Raw genomic sequence first — 23,123 nt, forward strand, 5'->3', positions numbered from 1 at the left:
GTGCGGCTCCGGCGGCCGATGAGGTTCCGGGTCGGAGGCCTGATTGCTGGGCGCCGCTGCTGGTCGCGGGAGGAGCAGTCGCGTTGTTGTGGCGGTCCGAGATGGCTCGGCTGGAGTCGGGGCCGTGAGGGCCGGGCAGGAGAAGGCGCGGGCTGAGGGAAGAGAGCCGCGGACAGGCCCGGGACGCCGAAGGGGAGCCCCGCGGGCCGTCCGGCCGCCAGCGCGGAACAAAGGGGAGAGAGGGGACGCTCCGGAGTGCCCGCCCCGATTCCAACCCGGCATCTCCCGGTTCTCCGTGGAAGGCGCTGGCGGCTGCCCTCGTTGTCCTCGGCGCCTGGAAGGCAGGCAGGCAGGCAGGCCGCCCGCGAAAAACGAGCTCGGCGAGCGCGTGGTAGTGACAGGGAAACGGGCCGAGATTGCCCCCCGGAGCGCTGCGGGGTGGATGGAAGGTTAGAGGCGCCCTCCGCGAGGACGAGGCGCCCAGAGGAGGCGGGAAGCGTTGCTGACGGGAACGGGGTGAGTGTGCTCGGGACGCTCTTTCTCTTTCGTCCCCTGTTGGGGCTGGGACTTAAAAGACAGCGCCACAATCTTGGCATCCCTTGGGTCTTTTCAGTGGGAGGGTCCTCCCCCCTGCCCCAGCTACTTTCTCGTGCCCCTTCGTTGTAGTTACCGCTGGGAAAGAGAATGCCACGGCCGGGGAGCCTGCAGGTCTCAGCCCCTGGTAGGCGGAAGACCAGCCTCCAGGCTTAAGAAGGGACTGGAGCGGATGGGAAACAGAACTGCCCTTGCCTAAACTTCATCGCCCTTCGAGGGCGTTCAGGGATGAGTTGGAGGCGTCTGGGGCATGGTGGAGATGCGGCCGGGCGGGTGGAAGAAACCCCGGTTCAGGAAATGCGGGGCTTAGCTTTGGCATCAGGGGTGCTTGGTTGAGCTTTCCGGCAGCCCGGTTGCAGCCTCCTAGACTATTCTCGGAGGCAGTAATCCAGAGGAATGGGTGGATTATTTTTCCCCTCTCGGGACATGCCGTTTTATTTTTCAATGTAGGTTTAGAAGGTAGAATTAAGATTTCCAATCTGTATTGGCAATTCTGAATGCAGGATGGATAGCTTCTAACTGATTCTAATTAACAAAGAATTGAAGGGTGTGGTCTTTTATATGGAAAGAAATGCACCAAATTAGAGTAGCAGAAAATTAATCTACTGATTGATATGGGCTGCTCTCTGTTCAGGGATTTCTAATAACTAGAGCTCCCAGCAGAGTCTGCTGGGAGGGTCCTTCCACTGAGGTATTACTGCAAGGACTAGTGTGAAGTGTTTTCCAGTTTGCCACATAAAATTCCAACTTCGTTCTTAGAAAGTTGGCCTGGTGATAGATTCAGATTACCTGTTCACTTTGACTTTTGTACATGTACAAAGTCATTCTCAAAACAAGCAAATTTAATTTTGTCCTGTTACATTATGAAATGGTTCAAGAAAATCTTTTATTTCATTTTTTTTATTATCATAAACTTGACAGTTTAAATTGTGGTTAGAATTATCTCATTGTTATTATTGATCTGTATTAAGGATGTCCACTGTTTTTACAGAAACAGCTATCAGGTGTGAGTGTATTTAGGAACATTATTCAGCACCAAAAAAAGTCTTAGGACCCTTTAGGCTCTTAGATTAATCATTATACATTTGAATAGGATGTCCTGTCATTTGTCCATTTTTAAAAGCTGTCTTAAAGTTCAGCTAGTAAATTTGAGAAACAACCATACAAATAGACCAAAATGGACAATGGATAAAGCCATAGGATTAAATTGAAGTCCTGAGTGTAGTTAGATCAAAGAGGCCTTAGCTGAAAAGCTTGAGGAAGGAAAATGTTTTAGAAATTTTCAGCAAACTTTCAGCTAAGTATAATTGCATCTAGATTAGATAGTTTCCAAATCATGGGAAGTAATGTTTCCATTATATTATGCATTGATCCAACCAACATATCTTTGCCCAGTTCTGAGTACTGCATTTTCAGAAAAAAAATCAGAGAAATTATAACTGGTAAAGAAAAAAGCAACAAAGGTAAGCAGCAAACTGGAAACCAATCCTTAATATGAGATAATGGGTATATTTAGCCTTAAGAAAAGACAAAGCAGGAAAGCACTTTTCTTTCATACAGAAGGCGGCCAAGACTTACTCTCTATTACCATAGAGTGCAGGATATTGAAGTTTCAGTAAAGCAAGTTTGGGTTGAATGTTAGGAACAAACTTCCTAGTGGTAGGTATAGTTAAGTATATAGCCAATTACCAATGGAAGTGGTGAGTGCCCCTTCACTGGAGATGTTCATGCAACCCCTAAGTATGTGCAACCCCCAACTTATTGCAATTCCATGAACAATTTAATTCTGTTTTATTCCAAATTGCCTTAAGCCTAAACTGATTTATTGTGGGTGTCTATTTGGGGTTTTGATTTTGAGTTATGTTTCTATTACCCTGTTTTTCTGCCTTTTAATATTGTATACTACCTGGAGTCTTTTAGGATTGGGATGGGCATAAGTATTGCAAATAAGTAAAATCTGTTGGATGCCATTTTAGTATGGATCCCTGAACTTAATGGTGTTGGACTCAGAGGTTCAAATGGCCTTTCCAACTCTGTGATTCTACTCTAATTACATAAAGAACTCTCTTTGTGAATCAAATAGTTTTGCTCTAATAATTTTTAAAAAGGTAACTAAGGAAAGGGAATGCTCTTTGAAAAATGGGGAAGGAAAAGCAATAGCAAGCCAGAGAATGATGGACTCAGATACGTATATCCTTATTATCTGAACTTCAGGTACTAATATTTTTATATCAGATATATTATTAAAATGTATCTAAAGTTCATGATTTCACATTAACACAAAACTTAATTGCATGCATACATCTAAATAGAAACAATGATTGTAGTAAACATTAAACATTCAAAATTTTACTATTTTTGTACAATATCAAAATAGTAATATAGATATACAAATTGTTAACTTCATGAAATCTAGATCATGTGGAATCATATTGTCTGATACTTCCTATCCCTTGATATAGAGTTAGTTCAGTCTGATAATTCTGTCAAGCCTACCTTTAGAGGCTAGGGAATATCCTTCCAAGAATATATTATCATTTTTGTGCCAGTTTAGGCATGATATAACCAAAGTTCTATCAAGACAAATTCCAAATTTTGGGAATGTAAGTTAGCACCATGTTAGCACATTAATTTCTTTCCAAGAATGTGGTTCACCATCATATTAATACCTAACCAATGGGATCTCCCAATGGATATGTTCAAAACATATGTGCTAATATTTCAATTTATTACATCTCTGGAATGAAAAAGAAGATAGTTGACCTTTTTTGAACATCATTTGAGGAGACCACTGAACCTGAAAAAGATTTTTTGCTGAACTGATCAGGTCTTTATGTGATATGAAGGTTACTTAAAGCTTAGAAACTGAGATCAATTATTTTGTGTTATAGGATACTCCATTGTTATATTCCAGATTTCTTGTATGTTATCCAAATTTATTTTTGTAATTTAAATATTTTTTTCTGATAATACCGAATTGATTTATCCTCTGTAAAACTTCTGAACTATCAAAGGTTACTAAGCTACTATGCCCAAACAAAGAAAATAACCAATGTTGCTTTTGGCAAATTATATTCCTTTTGTAATTTTTCAAAAGTTACAAAGGTATCATTACTTTTTAATGAAGGTTATATAGAAGAAGAAGATTACTCTTTATAAACTAGGACTTTCAAAGGATAACTGCCCTTGAGTTTCAGCATATTGGCCTGGATAGTTGAAAATTAAGCACTTTGTTTTGCTTAACACATTTTTTTAAATAAATACAGACTCTTTAATTCTATACTTTGTGTATCTTAAAAATACTATTTCAAAGGATCAACAACGAAAGCTATCAGCAGATATCTTTCTATTAATACCTGTGCTTGATTAAGAGACTTTAGTAGTTAATAGTTGCTGCTTTTGCTTCATTGAACTACTGGGATAGATTATTAGTAAAGCTATTAGAATGCAGAAAATCAGAACTGTTCTTTTGGTTGAATCTTCTTTTACAGAAATGAATCATATGACATAGACTCACAAACTGAATGCATTGTTTAGCATGGAAAACATGAATATGCAGTTCTTCTTACTGATAAGCATAAGCTGATATTTAGCTGTACTGATAAACAGTCCAGTACAGAGAAAGTGAAAAACTTTCTTTTTCTATGATAATAAACATAATGAACTCTGAACCTTATCTATTTCATGCTAACTAATCTGAAAAGAAAAAAAAAATGAGTATCTGATTAATAGATGAAAATGGAAAAGGTGTGACTCTTCACAGGATACAAACAAGGGCTTTGCCATCATAGTTGCTGTTTTTAATGTTTATTTTTGCAGCATCAACATCATGAAAATATTCATACCAGCATTCAATTGCATGGGGGTTTTTTTAGCATTCCTTGTACCAAATACTGCATAGCTGTTCAAAATTAGGTCACTTTCCAACTTGAAAAGTATATTTTAATATTTGTGAAATTGTTCAACTCAAATACCGGCTTTTCAGAAAGTTTAGAACTGTTATTTTAAAAAAGCAAGAAAAGGCATAATTACTTAATAAAATTTGATTTTGAACCTGAAGGCTGGTTATTTGGCAGTCAGATGCACAAATGTATTGAAATTGTGATTCTGCCCCTTTAGGTTCATTGGAGTGCAGTAAAAAAGTGCTTGTGTTCAAGAGCACAATTCTTTAATAATTACAAAGTCAAGATTGTTTATTGACTCTCCACCTTAGCAATATAATGGTGACTACTAATGGGTACTTCCTGATTAAGTGCTCTGAGGCTAATAATTTAAATATGGTATGTCTGCAGATCTGCAGATTTGAAACTTATAGCTAAAAGTTATTTTCACCAATAAATAAAAAAGGCAGTGAAGTGTCTATTGATTTATGAGCTGATTCAAACAAACAATGTATCCTGCTTCAGAATTACTAGACATTTATAGTTAGAATATAAATTGTGCACAGAGCTTATTTTTGTAAACCTCAATATTTTGGTCAGAAAAAGGGGTAACAATTACAAATTTGGTTTCTGAATAAAAGATTCTAGCATTTTCAAACTTGGTAGAATGCTTATTTGTGATGGAAGATATCATTGCCAGGGAAAAATTATTGAAAAAGCAACTCTATGATCTCATCAGCCATTCTTTCAGCTGAAAAAGTACTATGTCATTAAAGTAGGAGGGTTCTGCAAATTTGAAATACAGTTTATTGAAGAATAAGTACATATAAATATGAATGGAACATGTATCCACATCATATAAATTACAGCCAGATTAATATACCTAACTCAAATTCATAAGATTGGATGAATCCAAATTGTATGAAATTATTTTGGGCTGAATATCTGGAGGAACTTTTTCAGTGCTTCTAGTCTTGCTGGATTCTGTAAACCTTTTGAATATCATACAATGCGCAGGATAATATGCTGTCCAGAGGATTTTTGTTTTCAAAACTATTAAGTGGTACTACTCACAAATAATCCACTTTTCTTAATCATAACTAAAAAAGATATATACATTTTACATAATTTTAGTGATATTTACAACTTAAATATCTGCAGAGTATCACCTATTGATAAATTCAGAAATTAACTAAAAGTCTCTTAATACTTCCAGATTTAGCATATGTTAATGAAGGTTGCTTTATTGTTGGAGGTAACAAACCATAGAACTCTTCTTCTGTGTAATTTTATACTATATAGAATTTTGTTTCTCTTTTTAGAGGCAATCTGATATCACAATAAAAAATTAACAACTTCAGTACATTATTATTTATTGGGCTTATATTCTTTTCTACCAAGAAATATGATCATTTTGCCTTATTATAAAGAAAATTAAAAAGTGCAGAATGCAATTGAAACAATTCACATTATTAAAACTATAATAACTTAAAACTATAATAGCTAGATATGCATATAAATCATATATACATGTATTTATCGGCAAGTTTTAAATTAAGTTTGTAGTCAGAGGATGCAAAATGTTTTGGATTTGAAAAATTCAGAGCATTTTGAATGTTTTAAGCTCAAAACAAAAGATAGGTTCCAAAGGTGTTTTTCCTGCCAAGCTTAGATTTAGCTGTTTTGAGAAGCATTGTTTCAAGTATTCTGGGCTGTTCTGATCATTACAACCGGATTTTTGTTTTGTTACATGTGATTGGGTTTTTGTTGTTGTTTTGTTTTAAACATTTAAAAATGTTTCAAGCCTAGCCAGTACAGCAGCAGGGACTGCTCAAGTCTTTGTGATAATGGTTTAGACTAGATGGAATAATGTGGAATGTAGTGCTGAAGTAAAACAGCAGTTATTTGAGCACATGACTCAGGGCTGAAGAGCCACTATGGACTCTGCTGGAGAAACAATTTTGCTTCAATGAACTGATTAACTGTTAGTGCTAAATACAAAAACCATTTTGGGTTGGTTGGTTTGTTGAGCTTTGTTGGGTATATGTATGCACTCCATCGATGTCTTCATGCCCTCTTGAGATTCAGGTTATATTTGAATGCAGACTTTGTTGGTTTGGTACTTACTACCCAATCTACAGAAAAAGTGGTCAAGGAAATAACTTCCAATAAAAATTCTAAAAATCCTCCTAGGAGATCACAAAGAGTAATTGAACTTACTGTGAAGTACATTTCAGGACAACAGGAAAGGATTAACACCTCTTCTAAGCAGAAACCATGACTTAAGACTTCTTCCTGTTCAGTGGAGGAAACCTCTCCCCTTTGGAATTCATTAACTTTAACTGAATGTAGTTCAGTGCTTCTCTAATGGATATTTCACTGTAATAACAATGACATGCATTTCCAAGAAGCAACAGAAGCAAGAGCAAATAACATATAATATTTAGCAAGAAACAATAATTTGCATTTCAACCCATGTCTGTCAAGGCTGTTGATATATCCACCTCCTCCTGGCTGAGCATACCAGGTCAATATATTCTCTACTAAATGTGGAGTGTGCAAATCTTCTTTCCTGGTTTCATGCCTAAGAAACTAGTAACAATCCATTATCCCTTTGGAGTTCTAACCATAATCCTGAGGAATTGGTCACATGGTCACAATCAAAGAATAATGCTCCTTATCCATTCAGCAGTACAGAGCCTAAGGAGGTTCCCTGTCTACATAACATATTTGCTTCTAGCCCCCTCTGCAGCCCTGCCTGTAGGAACCCCAGTTGTACTGGGGCTCCTGCTACTGATGCTGTAATTTCTTTTTATCACTATTCAAAAGTGTGGATAGATGCCTTGAGGCCACAATAATCTCTGCTCCTGGGCCAGTGTTCAGGAAATATTCCTGTTCCATTCCCACACATATAATTTTAACCAATCTGGGTATAATGTTACCTTGAAATAGGATGTCTAAGATGTTTGAAGAAATGACATGAATACTTGCTCATCTCCACTAGAATGAGCTATAGTCTCTGAACAGAATGGGGTGATCAGAATCTCCAGTGCCTTGAACAACCACCTTACACAGTACTTTGGAAAGTGCTGGAAGCAGTGGGAATGTGTACAGCAGGCCTTTCAGCCATAGTGTCACTAAAATGTTGATCCCTTCTTCTCTGTTGTCTTGAAAATTGGGAGATTTACTTGTTATTGTCTCTGCTATATGCACATTGTGATGTTGCACATATATACACAATGGATGGAACTCATGTCACAATGGTGCAACACTGCTTTTTATATTTTGAAGAAAGCATGAAGTTAGCATTATAGCTAACTGGGAATGTTTTGCAGAACATTTCAAAGGGCTGGGGGGTTTTTTGAGCTCAAAAGAAAATACATTACCCATTTTTTGTATACCCCTTGTGTGTAGTGTAGAATTGCCTTTTGTTTCAGAATTGTGGAATTGCCAATTGTAGATTTGGCATTTGATTAATAAATACAGGTAGCCCTCACTTAACGGCCACAATTGGGATCAGCAACTCAGTCGCTAAGCGATGCAGTCATTAAGTGAGATATCACGTGACCACAACAGACTTACAACCTCACTTCCGCCATGGTCATTAAGCAAATCACCCTCAGTCATTAAACAAGATGTCATGTGACCACCAGTTGCAGTTTTACTGCCGGCTTCTCCATTGACCTTCCTTGTCAGAAACTAGCTTCTGCATGATCATGGGATGTTCTGACGGTCATAAACACCCGCTGGTTGTCAAGCACCTGAATCTTGATCATGTGACCATGGGGATGCTGTGATGATTGTAAGTCTGAGGACAGGTCATATAGTTACTTTTTCAGTGCCATCATAACGTTGAACAGTTACTAAACAGGGGAGTCATTAAGTGAGGACTACCTGTATATACCTAATGTAGGAACGTTCATGAAACAAGAAGCATGTTTTGTTTATAGCTTGGAACAAAATAGCTTCAAAAATAACTTGATGGCACATAATCAAATTCTGGTGACTCCATGTAGTTTTTTTGTCAAATGTGGACTCAGTTTACCATTTGCCTTTTTTCTAGAAAGTTTTTTCAGCTCCCTAGTTTAGGTTACAGTCCTGGTGGCCTCCTATCCAATTACTAACTGGACCTGATCCTGCTGGGCATTGACAAAATCAGCTAAATGCTATCAACTGATAAGAAAGCATAAAGAACATCCTCAGAGTAAGGTAAAGGGAATCCTTCACCAGTAGAATGAGAGAAATTCATTATTGTTATAATTCCCTATTTGCAATTAGATAATTTGAAATGCTATTATATTTTTATTTTTTCTAAAGTATTATTTGCTTAATGGATGACCTAGCAGTTCAGTTTAGATTTTTTTTTTCTCTGAAAGGGAAATACTGTACTTAGTGTCATCATTCTTCTCAAGTTCCCAGGTGATACTGCTTGGCAACTGCAACAACACCACAAGTTGAAGTTAATTCTTGCGGAGAGAATGCATCCTATAGTTGCTAAGTAGCTCTCAATTTTTTTTCTACTTTGTAGCCAAATAGAGCAATATAGCTAAATCTTTTTTGTGGTCTAAAGTCAAGTATTTTCTAATTATTTATTTTAATTATTCTGTTTCTGTGCAATATTGCTATGCAATGCCCATATATTGCAGTTAAATTATGAATTCTGGGCTGCATTCTCAAAGAAGTTAACATTATTTCATACTTTGATATAAAAAGGAGCTTTTCTTATATAACCAAATTGAAATAATTTCCTGAATTCTAGTTGATGCTGTTGATTTTGATAATATGAACGTTTGTTAGATTTGCTTTAGATGCAGCTTTAAATTAGGGATAGCCTGAGCACATGCTATCATGATAGTGTTCAATATTTATTTATTTCTCTTTTAGAAGAGATAATTGGTACTATTTTGAAAGCATAGTCAAGATTTTATCTATTCAATCTTTCAATTTCATTAATTTTTGTGGATAAATTTCTGTAAGAGTGGGACTTAATAACCGTTCACATGTTGTGGTGCTACAGCACACCATCTCAACTGGCTAGTGACAATGGTTGTTGGGAATAGAGGATACATTGACCTCTTTTGAATGTGTATATTTTGCCTTAGTAAGCTAAAATGACTTTCATTGATTCAGGTAAAACAGAAAACTGTTATGAACCAGATACTTTCTAGTTTAATGTAGTTCATGCTATGAATTTGCAGGCATGGCAAAACTTTTATTCATATCCTATTAAGCTGGATTAGATAATCCAAACTGGGCCATTACCTTGAGAATAGTAAATGGAGATAGTTACCTCATTTTTTCATATAGGAAAAATCATAATTTTCATAAAGTTTTGTGATAGTGTACTCTGTTTATGGGCTTTGTCTATATAGGTGGTCCTCGTTTAACAACCACTCATTCAGCAACTGTTCGAACTTATGATGGCACTGAATGAGTGGTAGTTACGACTGGACCTTGTACTTAATGACTGTTGCAGCATCCCGTGGTCACATGATCTCAATTTGCAACCTTCTCTGCCAGCTTCCCACAAGCAAGTCAATGGGGAAACCAGCAGAAAGTCAGAAGTCACAGTCATGTGAGTTCCTCACTTAATGACCCACACAATCCTCGCTTAACAACGGCAACCAGGACTGCCAGAACTGCCATAGGTAAGCAGTGTGGTCACATGGTTTTTTGACTTACAACCACATCGCTTAACAATGGAGTTTCGATACCCAATTAACGTCATTAAATGAGGACTACCTGTAAGATAAGACAATGTGTTCTCTTTCCTGTCCTTTAAGTAACTTTAGTAGTTATCTTTAAAAATTAGTTGATCTTAGTGTTTATATACATTTTAATGCTTCATACTGAAATGGAGTCTCTTTCATTTTGTTAAATTTTATGTCCTAAAAGGAAATATCTTTAAATAGCATGGCCTGATTCTATTGCTTCATTGTAATGTAAGAACTGAACCATATGTTTATAAGATGTCATTAGAAAAGCAATTATGCAGTGTGTTTCTTAATATAATCATAATGATAACTCCATCAAATTATATCATATTTACTCTTTGATAGCTTTTTGTTCTTGTTCCATGAAAAATAGTGAAAGGGAATGTTGGGAATATTAGCTTCTCCTTTTGACACAGGCCCTTAATTGAGTAATGCCTATGTCTTCAAGCTTTGGTTCCATGCTTTCCAGTCTAACCTGCTTGTTGCCTGGTCTTCTGTCAGCCCTTCAAGGTAGACCAGCTAGGAAACAGTCTCAAGAAGGACTGGAACTATGCTTTATTAGCATAGGCTGTAGTAACAAGAATCTTGAAAGCCAGGCCATGTTTTCCCTTCCCTCCCTCTTATAATCCAAGCAGTTAAGGCAGAGTCAGTTTGAGTTTCTTTCTAAAGTTTTCTTTGTTTCCCAGACTTAAATCATGTTTTTGTAGTACAGTTTCTCCAAAGTCATCTCTGTGACTCTCCACATCTTCAGATTAATTCCTTAGTTGTCACTTTCATTTTGTTTGTGTAGTGTTTGTTTCCCTTTAGTTCAGCTGTTGGCTTTTCATGTTGATTTGCTTTTATGAGCATATAGACTGAGCCACAAACAATATTATGGAAGAATTCTTGCTGAAATATCCAGGACATGCACTTTAACAACTTAATTAAATCTTTTTGGACCCAAACAGCCTCTGTGGCACAAAGTACCATGTATAACCTTTATCTGCTAAGAGCATTGCAACCCCTTCCTGGCAGAGAGAGTATGGTCACACATCCATGGCCTACTAACATCCTGTTCAGATGTACAATATTGAGTTATATCTCAGTTTCATGATATCATCGCACAGTGAAATTATTAGCTGTAACAACATTCTGGTCTTGTGATTGTTGATTGCCAAGATAACATTATTAGTAGGAATCCTTTTCTAAGAACATTATACTGAAGCTGCTGCTTCAGACAATGGGAACAAAATGGCACAAAACCGATAAAGCAGTTTAAGACATTGCAAAGAACATGTGATGCTTACAGAAGGCTTATCTGTGTACTGTGTACAAATACTTTTATTTGCCCATGAAAATTCTTATTTAAGACACACAGTATGTCATCCAAATACAAAGCTTTCTCTGTGAATTTCCATACTTCTGAGTGTAAAATAGAAGTTATTGGGAAAATTAGCATTCCCAGTGACTGAATTAAATAACATTTTGCCTGGTTTAGGATATCTTTTAACTCCAATTTTCAATGTCAGTGTCTTTTAATTTTTCATAAAACATGCTATAATTTGAAGGTTATCTTGTATCATTGCAGGATAAAATTGATGGAAGGATTATGTTACTTTTTTCACTGGTTAGAGTTCAAAGTGTATATTTGGACATAATGTTTTACTATGTTTTTGTAGTAAAGATGTTATAGTTTAACAGAGTAGACCTTAAGTTAAGTAGAAGTAGCTAGAAGAATTTCTTTTTGCCTAGATAAAGGCAATAAAATTATTTAAGATTGTGATTTACTGTAATTCAGTTTGATCGGTTTTGACAAAACCCTGTTACAGAATTTTCAGTGGAATTGGAACACTATGTTTTTCTTTTAGAATGAAAAACATGCTGCTGACCTTTACACCAAGTGATTGAAGAGACACAGAAGAAGCACATTTATTAATAACAACATGGGAAATACAACTACTAAGTTCCGCAAAGCACTTATCAATGGAGATGAAAATTTGGCCTGCCAAATATACGAGAGCAACCCTCAATTAAAAGAATCTCTGGATCCTAATATTTCTTATGGAGAACCTTACCAGCACAATACTCCATTACATTATGCTGCTAGGCATGGGATGAATCGAATATTGGGGTGAGTATTGTATTAATAAAGTGTTTAAATTTGCTTAGTGGCATAGCATGTACTTAAATTAGTTATAAGTTTATGGTCCAGATGGAATACCCACATGCTATAAGACATGTCACTTTTAAAAGACACTTTCAGAAGGTTTTTTTGATATTGTGTGAGGGGGATGGATCCATTTTTCAAATAAAAACAGTTAACTAAATCCATAGCATGTATTCCAGTAAGTATCTGTGTGGTTCATAGTTATTCTTAGAATAGCCATTTTCTCTTCATTGTTTCTATACTTGTACAGAAAAACATTCTGAAAACAGTCTGTGTGGCAGGATGTGATGACCTGATGGATATGGGTGTTACAAAATGGATACATGTTACAGGTTTACTGTCTTCCTTTCTGCTTTGGAATCTTGCTTTGAGAGAAAAGTGGTTTTTATAAATAAATATATAAATAAATTCCAAAGTTTCAAGAGGGTTTTAGGGACCCCAAGATTTGCAGAACTATGAGCAAAATCCTTCAGTATGAGAAGAAATCTAAGTTTAGGGGAAAAAAGGACAAAATGAAATGGTACCACTGTATCACATGTTTTATTAAAGAAAGCTAATATGTGAAGATCCATGCAACCTAAATAAAGAAGATATGAGAAAAGTGTATGTTCTTTGATTTGTGTCTTATCTCCTGGAATCTATGAGTCACTTGAACTGTATATCTGTGGAGAGAACGAATGGAAAGCTCTTAAAAATTTTTTTTTTCTGAATATGCTTAATCTGTTTACTTTAATATGTGCAGTTCTTCATAATCTTGTTAAAAGCTTCATAGTTACATGGGAATAAAACAAACAGGTACAAATTTGTGAAATGTAGATGTAAAGATAAAATTCCCTTTTTGTTATTTATAGCTTGGCAATAAATTGTTTGTTGCATCTGCCCAGTTATAGGGATATTTAAACCTTGCCTAACCACATCAAAAGTAGGTGCTTCTACTTTTGCATTGCTTCTCCTTAACTACAAGTTTTTCCAGGCTGCTTCAGCTAACTGTTACCTGGTTCACTTATATCTGACTTTCCTTGATAGATGTGAATTATTGGAAAATAAAAAGACTTGTCTGATTCTGGAGTTAAACTGTGGAAGTGAAATATACAGAGTAAGGTAGAAAAAAGAGAAGGGGCAGAAATAAATTGGTTTAAAAAAGGGACATTATAGGGTGCAATTAAGAAAGAAGAGATAGCTAGTAAGGTAGAAAATGATAAAAAGGATGACAGAACTATTGGAGCAATATTGAGAGGCAGGAAAGCATTTTTTTTTGACTTTACAATTTCCAGTAGCTCTTCTAAAAAAGTTGATTTTGAGGATGGATTGAGACAAATACTGTACAAAACAAATTGTTTCCTCAGCTACTGCACAAACTTCAACAAGAGGAGACAATGGAGTTTATATTACATACAAAAATACTTCTGTCACAAGGTCAAATTGTATATTTTAATCTTGAGTAAGAAAGATGCAGTAATATATCATTTCCTAAACTTTTATAACAAGGTCTATATATATTTATGGAGAAGAAATTATTACTATTAATATTATCATCAACAACTTGTAAGTAACTGCATTATATTTTTTCAGAAGTCAGCTCCATACAGCTAAAAGCACAAATTTCAGATAAGTGGATGTAAGATTGCAGTTTTACTTACCAGTGCAGACATAATCTTAAAATAAGAACATTATTTTGCTCTGATATCATCAGTACTCCTCCCCAGTAACCTAAAGTGATAATTTAATGAACAAAGCAAAAAATCTAGATGTAACTTTAGTCCAACAGTTTAAGGACTACTTTTAATGAAAGAAAATAATTATATGTCTATCATTTTGACTGTTAGATGGCAATAACTAGCTTTATTTAGGATATGAAATATATCCAGTTACTAAATTTCATTTCCGTTGTGTTTTGATTAGTGCATTTTGATTAAATTCTGCTTTTTGATGGTCTACATATCTAATTTGTACCTCTGAATTCTGTCTTTTATACATGGCTTATCTAATTTAATTTCTCAGAGATTCTAGCCATATGTAATATCCTGTTGATATGTTTCCTTCAGTAATCTTCATTTCATACTATTATTTGACATTTTATGTTTGCTACTATAGTTTAAATACTGGAAAGAAAGTTTTTTGACATGAATTATATAGCATTCTACTAGCTCCTACTGGAGAGCTACATAACACAACGTGAATTTTGAGAAAGTTAAGGGGTAAATAATGGTTTACAAAGGATTAAAACCTTGCAGAATGGATAAGGATCCCTAAATAAATAATTTTAGAGTGATATGGGGACTTTCCTACTTGTTGGGGAAAGCTAGAAAATGAGTCAAATACTACAAAGGGCTCTTGGTGGTGGGGATTTTTGGAAGTGAGTCAGTGGATTGCCTTCAGTTATGATGCCTCTTTATTATTCCAGGGTTTTATAATCTGTTTGTAATGTTGCTGAATTTTTATCTACACCATTTTAAAATGTCTTAGGTTGGTTAAAAGTCATGTTATTTACGCTAAAGAACCTTGATACAGGTTATAATGTAAAACATAGCATACATTTCATTGTATTTCATTGAGACACAAATTAAGATTTGATTAGTATACTATCAGATGGTTTCTACAAGATTTTATTTTTGAAGTGGAAATGTAAAGTCATAAAGCTTGGACAGGACCGATTAAAATTTCTGCCAGTCACTATCAAATAGGATGCATGGAAGCAAGGAAGAGTCTTCTGGCAACATCACACCCTGTTCATTTAAAATTTCAAGTGGAAGGCTATCTTCTTATTTTGCATTTAGCTAATTAGATTATGATATACGCTTAGATACAAAGCCATAATATTTTATTTTGAGGGGTATTGGTAATAAACTAGTGTTGTAGGGCATTAAATCGCTGTTTGAAAACATGGCTTGCTCTTGGCTTATTGATTATAGTTGTAGCTTAGTGGGATGGTCAGTGAGGAGACATGCTTGATTTCGGGAATTGTGGATAATTCTTGGTTTGTTCTTATGCCTCATGCAAATATCTGTCTTAATCCACAAAAATGCAAGACAAGAACATCTAAAAATGAAGGGAAAATGTGAAATTGGCCAAAGAAGCTGTGATTGTTTTGCTCATCCATAATATTTTATTCTTTTTCTGACTTGTTCACCAAACCATGGTTAGAAAAAACTCTAGCTTAGTATTATGTATAAATGTATCACTTAAACATACTAATATGTTAACATTTTTATACCACTAGAGATATAAAATAAGTTCCCAATGGACCTTGAACATTTTGTCCTAAAAGTGGGTAAAAATTATTCTTTTTTTGGTTTTTTTGCATTTTTCTTTGCTTGCAGAAGTATTTTGTAGAGCCATGACCAAGAGATGCTTTATCTAAATTAGTTTTCCTTCTTATATTTGTGTGTATATTTTTATTTTGATACGCATTTGTAGCATTTTGGTTGTATGCTATAATAAGATTTTACTTATGTGATAGGTTAATCACAACTGCCATTCTTTAGTGAAAGACCAAAGTCCATGTTAAAAAGAACAAATCTGAAAGTGTAATGGCTATTTATTTTGCTTTCTTGTGTACTTTCTAAGCACCAATCAGATAACTGAACTACATAAAATTTCTCTTTAATGGTTTCATTGTTTATCCTAGAAAGATCACATTAGTAAAAAGTTCAGTATTTACTTTAATTGCATGTTTGAGCAGAAAAGCTTCCAGAACTGATTATTTCTGTCTTCTGTGAAATTTTTTTCAACTGCCAGTGGTATAAGAAAAATATAACCCATAGTTGCTTTGATAATCAAAGTAGCAAAAATTGTCCTACATTTACATTTACATAATTATTTTCTTTGTACAGGACTTTTCTTTTTGTGAGAGATGGGAACCCAAATAAACGAAATGTGCACAATGAAACTTCTATGCACTTGCTTTGTATGGGACCTCAGATTATGATTTCGGATGGAGCTCTCCAACCTCGCCTGACAAGACCCTTTGAAGATGATTTTAGAAGAGCAGATTGTCTGCAGATGATCTTAAAATGGAAAGGAGCAAAACTTGACCAAGGAGAATATGAAAGAGCTGCTATTGATGCTGTTGATAACAAAAGGAATACACCTTTGCACTATGCTGCTGCCTCAGGAATGAAGACTTGTGTAGAGGTAAAACTTCATATAAATACTTGCTGAAGTAAATAAAGAACAGACACTTGTCACAAAAGATAGGCAAGTAATAAATTTAAGAGCATTACTATTGTATCTAACTAAATAAACACTACATCAAGAGCCATGTATTATATTACATTTTTATTAATTTATATCCTACTTTTCTTCCATGATGGAATTACAGGTAATATCAAATTTCCCAATGGGTGTCTATTCAGTCACTGTTTAACTTCAACAGATTTGCTTCATCAACCATAGTAGCTATTCTTAAAATATCTAATGAGATTCCATATGTTCTATTATCTTAATTGTACAAGTGTAACCTTTGTATTTAAATTTAAATATGAACTTTTAAATGATTCTTCAATTTGTACAGTCATCATGGAGAAGTAAGGAACACTTCAATGTTTGTGGCAGGCATAGAATTTCTTGCTACTTTACAGTGATGTCATCTCCTTATTGGCTAGGTTTATCTGGTCAGGGTGAGACCTGAGAAAGAGGGCCAAGATTTCAGTCCTATCATGAGATTTTTAATGCTAAACTTCTATAAGGTTCTTTATGTGGGAATCACCTGAAGAAAGCAGAAAGGTAGCTGTTTCTATAAAAGATAATGCCAAGCAATGCATCGCCCTGTGGAAAAGAGTCATGATGCTGAAAATAATGTTTGGCTAATGGTAGAACTGTAGAAGGAGGACTGACTGGTAGCTGCTAGAGATGGCACTTGCTAGAGCTTCAACTGCTCCATAGCACTACTAGATTAATTACAGGTTTGAGCATAAGCATGGCATGAGTGATATAGATGGCATGGGCTGTCTGGTCAGACCCTCGGTTGCAGTCCATGAAGTTCCTTGATGCTGTATTTAATAAAGGTTGGAGCACCACTTAATCTAATACTGGTGAACGCTAAATTCTCTTATCCAGTTTTTAGTAGCAGGAAACCCAGACATAACATTGGATCCTTTTGGCAGCCTTTTTTAGAACTTAAAAGTCCTTTTATTACCAGTCTCATTTTTCTTTAATATGGTCCATGACCAGTACAATGTAAGTTAAAACAACCCAAGTGCAATCCAAAAATATAATAGCATTTTAATAGTTTAATATGTGGTGTTCTTCTGTTAAGAAGTCTGGATATAATGAAATCTTATGGCTAACACAGAAAACTTAACAATTAAAAAGGTGATTTCAGGACACTTGTCATTTAAGAAAACTTCTAGGTAGCATTGATTGAATTACCAAAATAAATTATTTCCTTGTATTATCATTTCAAAGAACTTTTCTTTGCCTGTGCAGAAGAAGCAGTTGCTGACCAAAACTGTTATACTGTTGGTGACTCAGTACCAAAAGTTTTGTTGTCTTAATATAAAGGCATCTGCCTATTCTTGAGTTGTTTTTATTTTGCAAGAATATAAAAGAAGGAAACAGGCTGTTCACTCAACATACTTAAACAATTTTTATATTTATCAGTGTAATGGTTATCTACAGTTTTTTGCATGTAGTTTATAAAAAAACATTTTAAAAGTATGCTAAGCGTATTTGTAGAAAAATAACAAATCATCAGTTGAAAAAGTTTTTTTCCTTTGTATTCAGTCTGCATATTTAGCAGGGTTGGTGCTGAAATCTGCATGGTAAAGGAAAGGCATGGGTTCTGCTTAGTATTATATAGTGCACACCATGTGTTCCAGCACAGGTACATGATCACATGAAGGAGAATTGTATGAATCAAGGGTGTATGCCATCACATTAACTCTGTCACTCAGTTGTTACCTGTATGTTAATGGGAATCGCTTATGGTTCTTTTCTGTCACAGATATTATGATTTTTGTGAGAATATTTTTACCATGGAAAGACTGTTACTGACAACAGCATATTCCTAGCTTTGTATAATTTAATAACTGTTTTCTGGTAGTGCAGTGCTTAGTAGCTGATTGACAGGGCATCAGTGTAGCTTTCTTAGTCTACTGAGTGTCCAGAGGGAAAGTTTCTTTATTCTTTCAGTTCTGTATAGTTTTCACTTACTTTCTGGAATTTTTTACACAAATTAGCTATTATGTGACTGATCATTTTTGTCCAAGGATTCACTTTATGCAAAAACACCACCACCACCACTAGTATGCATACTCAATTTACACCACAGGCCTGGAAACATGCCAACACTTCTTCCACCAAAACTGCTTGAACATTTTCACACCAAAACCCCTTTCTATACTTACTCATGCATTTACCATCGTATTCTGCAGTTATAGTTGTGCATCCTATTTCCCACTTACTTTCATACCTGCAATAGCTACTACAGTTACTATGAGGTCAAAACCTGTTAACATCTTGTCCAACCTTTTACCCAAAATGAAAAGGAGAAGAACCTCTTTAATCTTAGAAATGAAGTTGGACGTACAAGTAGTCCTCAGCTTACATCCATTCATTCAGCGATTGTTCAAAGTTACAGCAGTGCTGAAAAAAATGGACTTACAACTGGTCCTTGAAATTTCAGCTGTCACAGCATCCCCACGGTCACATGATCGCGATCTGGGTGCTTGGGTGCCTGGCTTGTAATTATGATGCTGCAGTGAGCCACATCATGTTATTGCCATTTGTGACCTTCCCTGCCAGCTTCCAACAAGCAAAGTCAATGGGGAAGCCAGCAAGGAAGATCGCCCCAGTAAGTCGCTTCTGCCATTTTTTCTCCTGAGGAGTCTGCTACAGAGTACCCAGGGATCTCGTACCCCATAGCAGCCTCCGCCTGCCCACACTCCATAGCGTGCGCCTGCCCACAGCACCCTCTCGCACCCTCCATTGGCCTGCCTGTGGCTCCCACCGGCCTTCCTGTGGCCCCTACACTCCCTAGTGCCTGCCTGCGGCGCCCCCACTTGCCCCTGGCACTCCTTACCTGGGACTCTCGCCTCTTTCTGCTTAACGACCCACATATCCTGGGGTTACGACGGCAACCAGGACTGCCAGGATTGCTGTCACTAAGCGATGCAGTCATGTAACATCATGGTTTATAAACACATTGCTGAGCATTGGCAATCCCAGTCCCAGTTGCTGTCATAACCCGAGGACTACCTGTATTACATTGCACCAAGGCTGATGAAGGAGCTTCGACCCTAGGACAACCTTATAATCTGGGCAAATCTCCATTAGGCACAACATAATAAAGGTGTTAATAAACCTCATAGTACTGTAATGCATTCTACCCCTGTCTTCCATGATAATTACATGCAATAGAAATCCAACTGTTGAAAAGATGGAGAAAATGCTTTCACTATACATAGAACATGAGACAAGGAAGAAAACATGCAGGATTTGGTGACATTATGCTTAAGAATAAGGCTCTTTTGTCAGTGCATTTGGAAAAATTTAACACAACCCCCTGCAACCCCCTTTTTCACTAGTTCATTGTCTCGCTTTATGTGAATTCACCTTTATGTAACTTTTGGTGGAAATGTAGCTCTAGCATAAAGCACAGGAAGCCTGTATTTGTTTTTCCCTATTCATGAATGGAGTACATCCTTCAGAGAGACTACAGACTGCCCAGGGATTACATCTAGTGCCAAACTTGGGTGAGCAGATTTCTGAGAGGAAAATTTCTTCCTCTGCCCCCCCCTCCTGGGTTTGGTAATACAAGCCAAGTCTGCCCTCTTACCCATATGAAATTGTGTATGAGGAAGATCTTATCATAGACAGACGTGGCAATTTAATACCAGCACTGGAGCCCCTGGACTCCAAAGATCTGGAATCCTGGCTCCTGATGTGAGGCTTGAGAGCCAGAAGGAGGGAGTCATGCAAAGGTATCGAACCTGTTTTTCCTGAGAGCAGCCCACTCTCAGACTTCCACCATACCTACTTTTATCCATTGCAATCAAGATCTTGTTCCTCCATGACCTCCCTCCCCCTCCTGGCTAGGACCTTTCTCTCACCCAAGGAAATCCACAGCCATCTGACTGGAACACTCAACCAATGACTTCAGGCTTAGATCAGCCCTCACATGCCACACCTTGCTCTCAATAGAGACAGGAAGCCCTCACAAAACCAGGAAACTTGAAGCCTTTGCTGTCACCCAGGTAATAGGCCAGGATCCCAAAGTCCAATCCCAGTGCTGTCTCCAAAGCCTTTTGCAAGGAGCACTTCCTAGGAGATTAATGCTGATGTATTCCAGCAATGACACTGTTCCAGATCACATTCCAGATGATATTAAAAAGACTAAGCAGCCAGGAAACACGCCTCCAAACCAGCCTCCTGAGCAATCCAGATGAAATAAAAAGTCCTCATAACAAAGTCCAGCTGAGGAACTCATGAGCTGGAGCCAGTGCTATATTAGCTGCCAAACCAGACCTTTTGCTTCCTTAGAGCTCCTGCTTGCTTCTGCTCTGGTAAACTCAGGCTTCCATGAGACACAAGATGTCAAAATGGTGACTGCCAACTTAAAGCTACCCAAAATTCTAATGCTAGGGACTAACCAGCCATCCAGAGATCCAGATAGTCTCCAGATCTGTATCTCAGGCCACAGTTCCATGTTCCTTCCCCATTAAACAGGACAGCAGAGGCCTTTGCAGCTCTTCTCCAGCAGTTCTTGCATGGTGATCTAGCAGTGTTGTCACTTCTTAGTTGAGAAGCAGACCGTACTGCAACTCACCAAAGTCCTACATCAACACATCAAACCCCAAATCTGGGACCAGCCAAGCTCCATCCCTTCAACATATTCTAACAGACACCTTAGATTTGCATTTCCCTGAATCACTCCAGTTGTGGTGCCATAACAAAAGAAAAAAGCGTATCATATGAGGTCATTGTTTCACATTCTCCTAAACTGCCTGAAAAGTTGTAATATAGCTTTCTAAAGATGTTTACAGTATATAAAAATGGCTCTTGAAATTCTTCAAGAATTGTATCGATAGTATCAAGAGAGTCACTGATATTTCTATTTAATTTTCAGCTTCTAGTAAAACATGGTGGAGACTTGTTTGCTGAAAATGAAAATAAAGATACTCCCTGTGACTGTGCAGAGAAGCAGCACCACAAAGAGTTAGCGCTCAATTTAGAATCTCAGATGGTGTTTTCACGAGATCCTGAAGCTGAAAGTATTGAAGCGGAATATGCTGCTTTAGACAAAAGAGAGGTAAACTAAAATTAAGAATTATTTATACCAGTTGAATATATACCTACTTAATGTGCTTTTTATTAAAAAAAAGCCTGAGTCACTGGAGAACTGTGTAATGTTTACCCTAAGCTCTTGGATTTGTCCATTAGAAACACAAGGAGCTGTTCTAGCCCATTGTCTTCTCTAGTAAACACTAACTCTAAAGAGACTTCAGCAAAGCAGAGTTCTTTAATGTGACTTCCTCCCTGTTGCTTTTTTGACCTGGCTATATCTTGTGCTGTATTTACTCAAACCACTTTCAAACTACATACAGTATGTGGAAAGAAATACGTTGCAAATATATGTGTTTCATAAATATAAAGTGTAGTAAATGTAACATTATTTGACCCATTTTGCTAAAATGTAATAAGCTTATGGAAGGTAACAGCTTGCAAAACCCATTTAAATGTTTCAGGGTGTTTTGCTGTCAAGAGGGTTTTCCCCCCCTTTTACATTGCTAATAATTTTAAATTATTACAGCATTAGTTTTTCTATAGAAATAACATTTTTTCTAAAAAAAAAAAGGGGGGGGGGAGATAATAAAGCAAGAGGGGTTATGTTGCAGTATGGAATGTTCCAGTTCAAGGTTTGGTAGAATGCCAGTTGTGGGCATGCTTATTTCTCATTGTGCAGGCTTGCAGGGTTTTTTGAAGTTTTTTTTTCCATCTAATCCTTTTGGCACTTCTCAAAATGTGGAATTCTTCCTTGTGTTCTCTGTTTGGCTGCATGAAGACAAGTAGTCTAAGAATTTGTGTGCATGAACACAAAGCTATACCAGATAATACATTGAAAGCAGTATAGTACAGTTGCAACCATGCGTAGTCTTATGAAAGATGTCTGTGTCATGTATTGGGCTACTTTGCAGTAAGAATTTCTCACAATTTTGATACGTATAACAGTATTATAGTCTTGACTCTCCAATTTCTTTAAAGGAGTGAAAACGGAGGATATGCATTATAATAAAGCGCAATGATAGAAAAGGAGGGGAAGAGCTAATGTTTTGCCCTTGTAAATATGCCCTAATAGTGCATTGTATAACTTAATGCTTTCTGAAAGATTTAGTAGAAGAAATTATGTTTAATGAAAAGTTGAACAAGCCTTGCCTTTCTAGGAGCCATTTTTCCTTAAATGAAATGGACAGGCCTTGATGGCCAAATTCAAAGGGGCTCTGGGGGCCTCAAAAACCAGTTTGGGGTCCCTGTATGTTGGAGGGATTATTGGGAAGAAAAATGTGGAGATTATGTTGCCTTGAGTAAGTTGCCACAAAATTAATTTTTAAAGTTTTTTTCCAGTTAAACCTATTTATAAGTGAAGTATTTTTTTATTGCTTCATTTCATTCCATCACATAGCCATATGAAGGACTACGACCTCAGGACCTTCGAAGGCTCAAAGATATGCTGATTGTAGAATCTGCTGATATGCTTCAAGCACCTTTGTTTACTGCAGAAGCTTTGCTCCGAGCTCATGGTAAACAGAAACTATATATCATTTAGCCAATTTTAGTAGGAAAACTTTA

The 23,123-nt window shown here is 36.6% G+C and overlaps 1 protein-coding gene across 10 annotated transcripts in view; it reads left to right on the top strand.

Annotated features, from left to right (window-relative positions):
• Positions 1-6: 6 nt before the first annotated feature.
• ANKIB1 (ankyrin repeat and IBR domain containing 1) overlaps positions 7-23,123 on the top strand; it is a 62,924-nt gene continuing 39,807 nt past the window's right edge. For 2 of the 10 annotated variants that reach the window (XM_088150554.1, XM_088150553.1), the window contains exons 1-6: positions 7-516; positions 8,888-10,123; positions 12,037-12,299; positions 16,169-16,469; positions 21,403-21,585; positions 22,957-23,074. In XM_088150554.1, coding sequence (XP_088006680.1) covers positions 12,112-12,299; positions 16,169-16,469; positions 21,403-21,585; positions 22,957-23,074 — 790 coding nt within the window. In that variant the 5' untranslated portion in view covers positions 7-516; positions 8,888-10,123; positions 12,037-12,111. Of the gene's footprint in view, positions 517-5,892; positions 8,685-8,887; positions 10,124-12,036; positions 12,300-16,168; positions 16,470-21,402; positions 21,586-22,956; positions 23,075-23,123 lie in introns of those variants that run through there. The other 8 variants (XM_088150548.1, XM_088150550.1, XM_088150549.1 and 5 more) reach the window with 8 other exon arrangements.

The sequence above is a fragment of the Python bivittatus genome, unplaced genomic scaffold, assembly GCF_059951505.1.
Source record: "Python bivittatus isolate LINGU-HERP-01145 unplaced genomic scaffold, Pbiv_v1 ctg000610_np1212, whole genome shotgun sequence".
Taxonomy (NCBI): Eukaryota; Metazoa; Chordata; class Lepidosauria; order Squamata; family Pythonidae; genus Python; species Python bivittatus.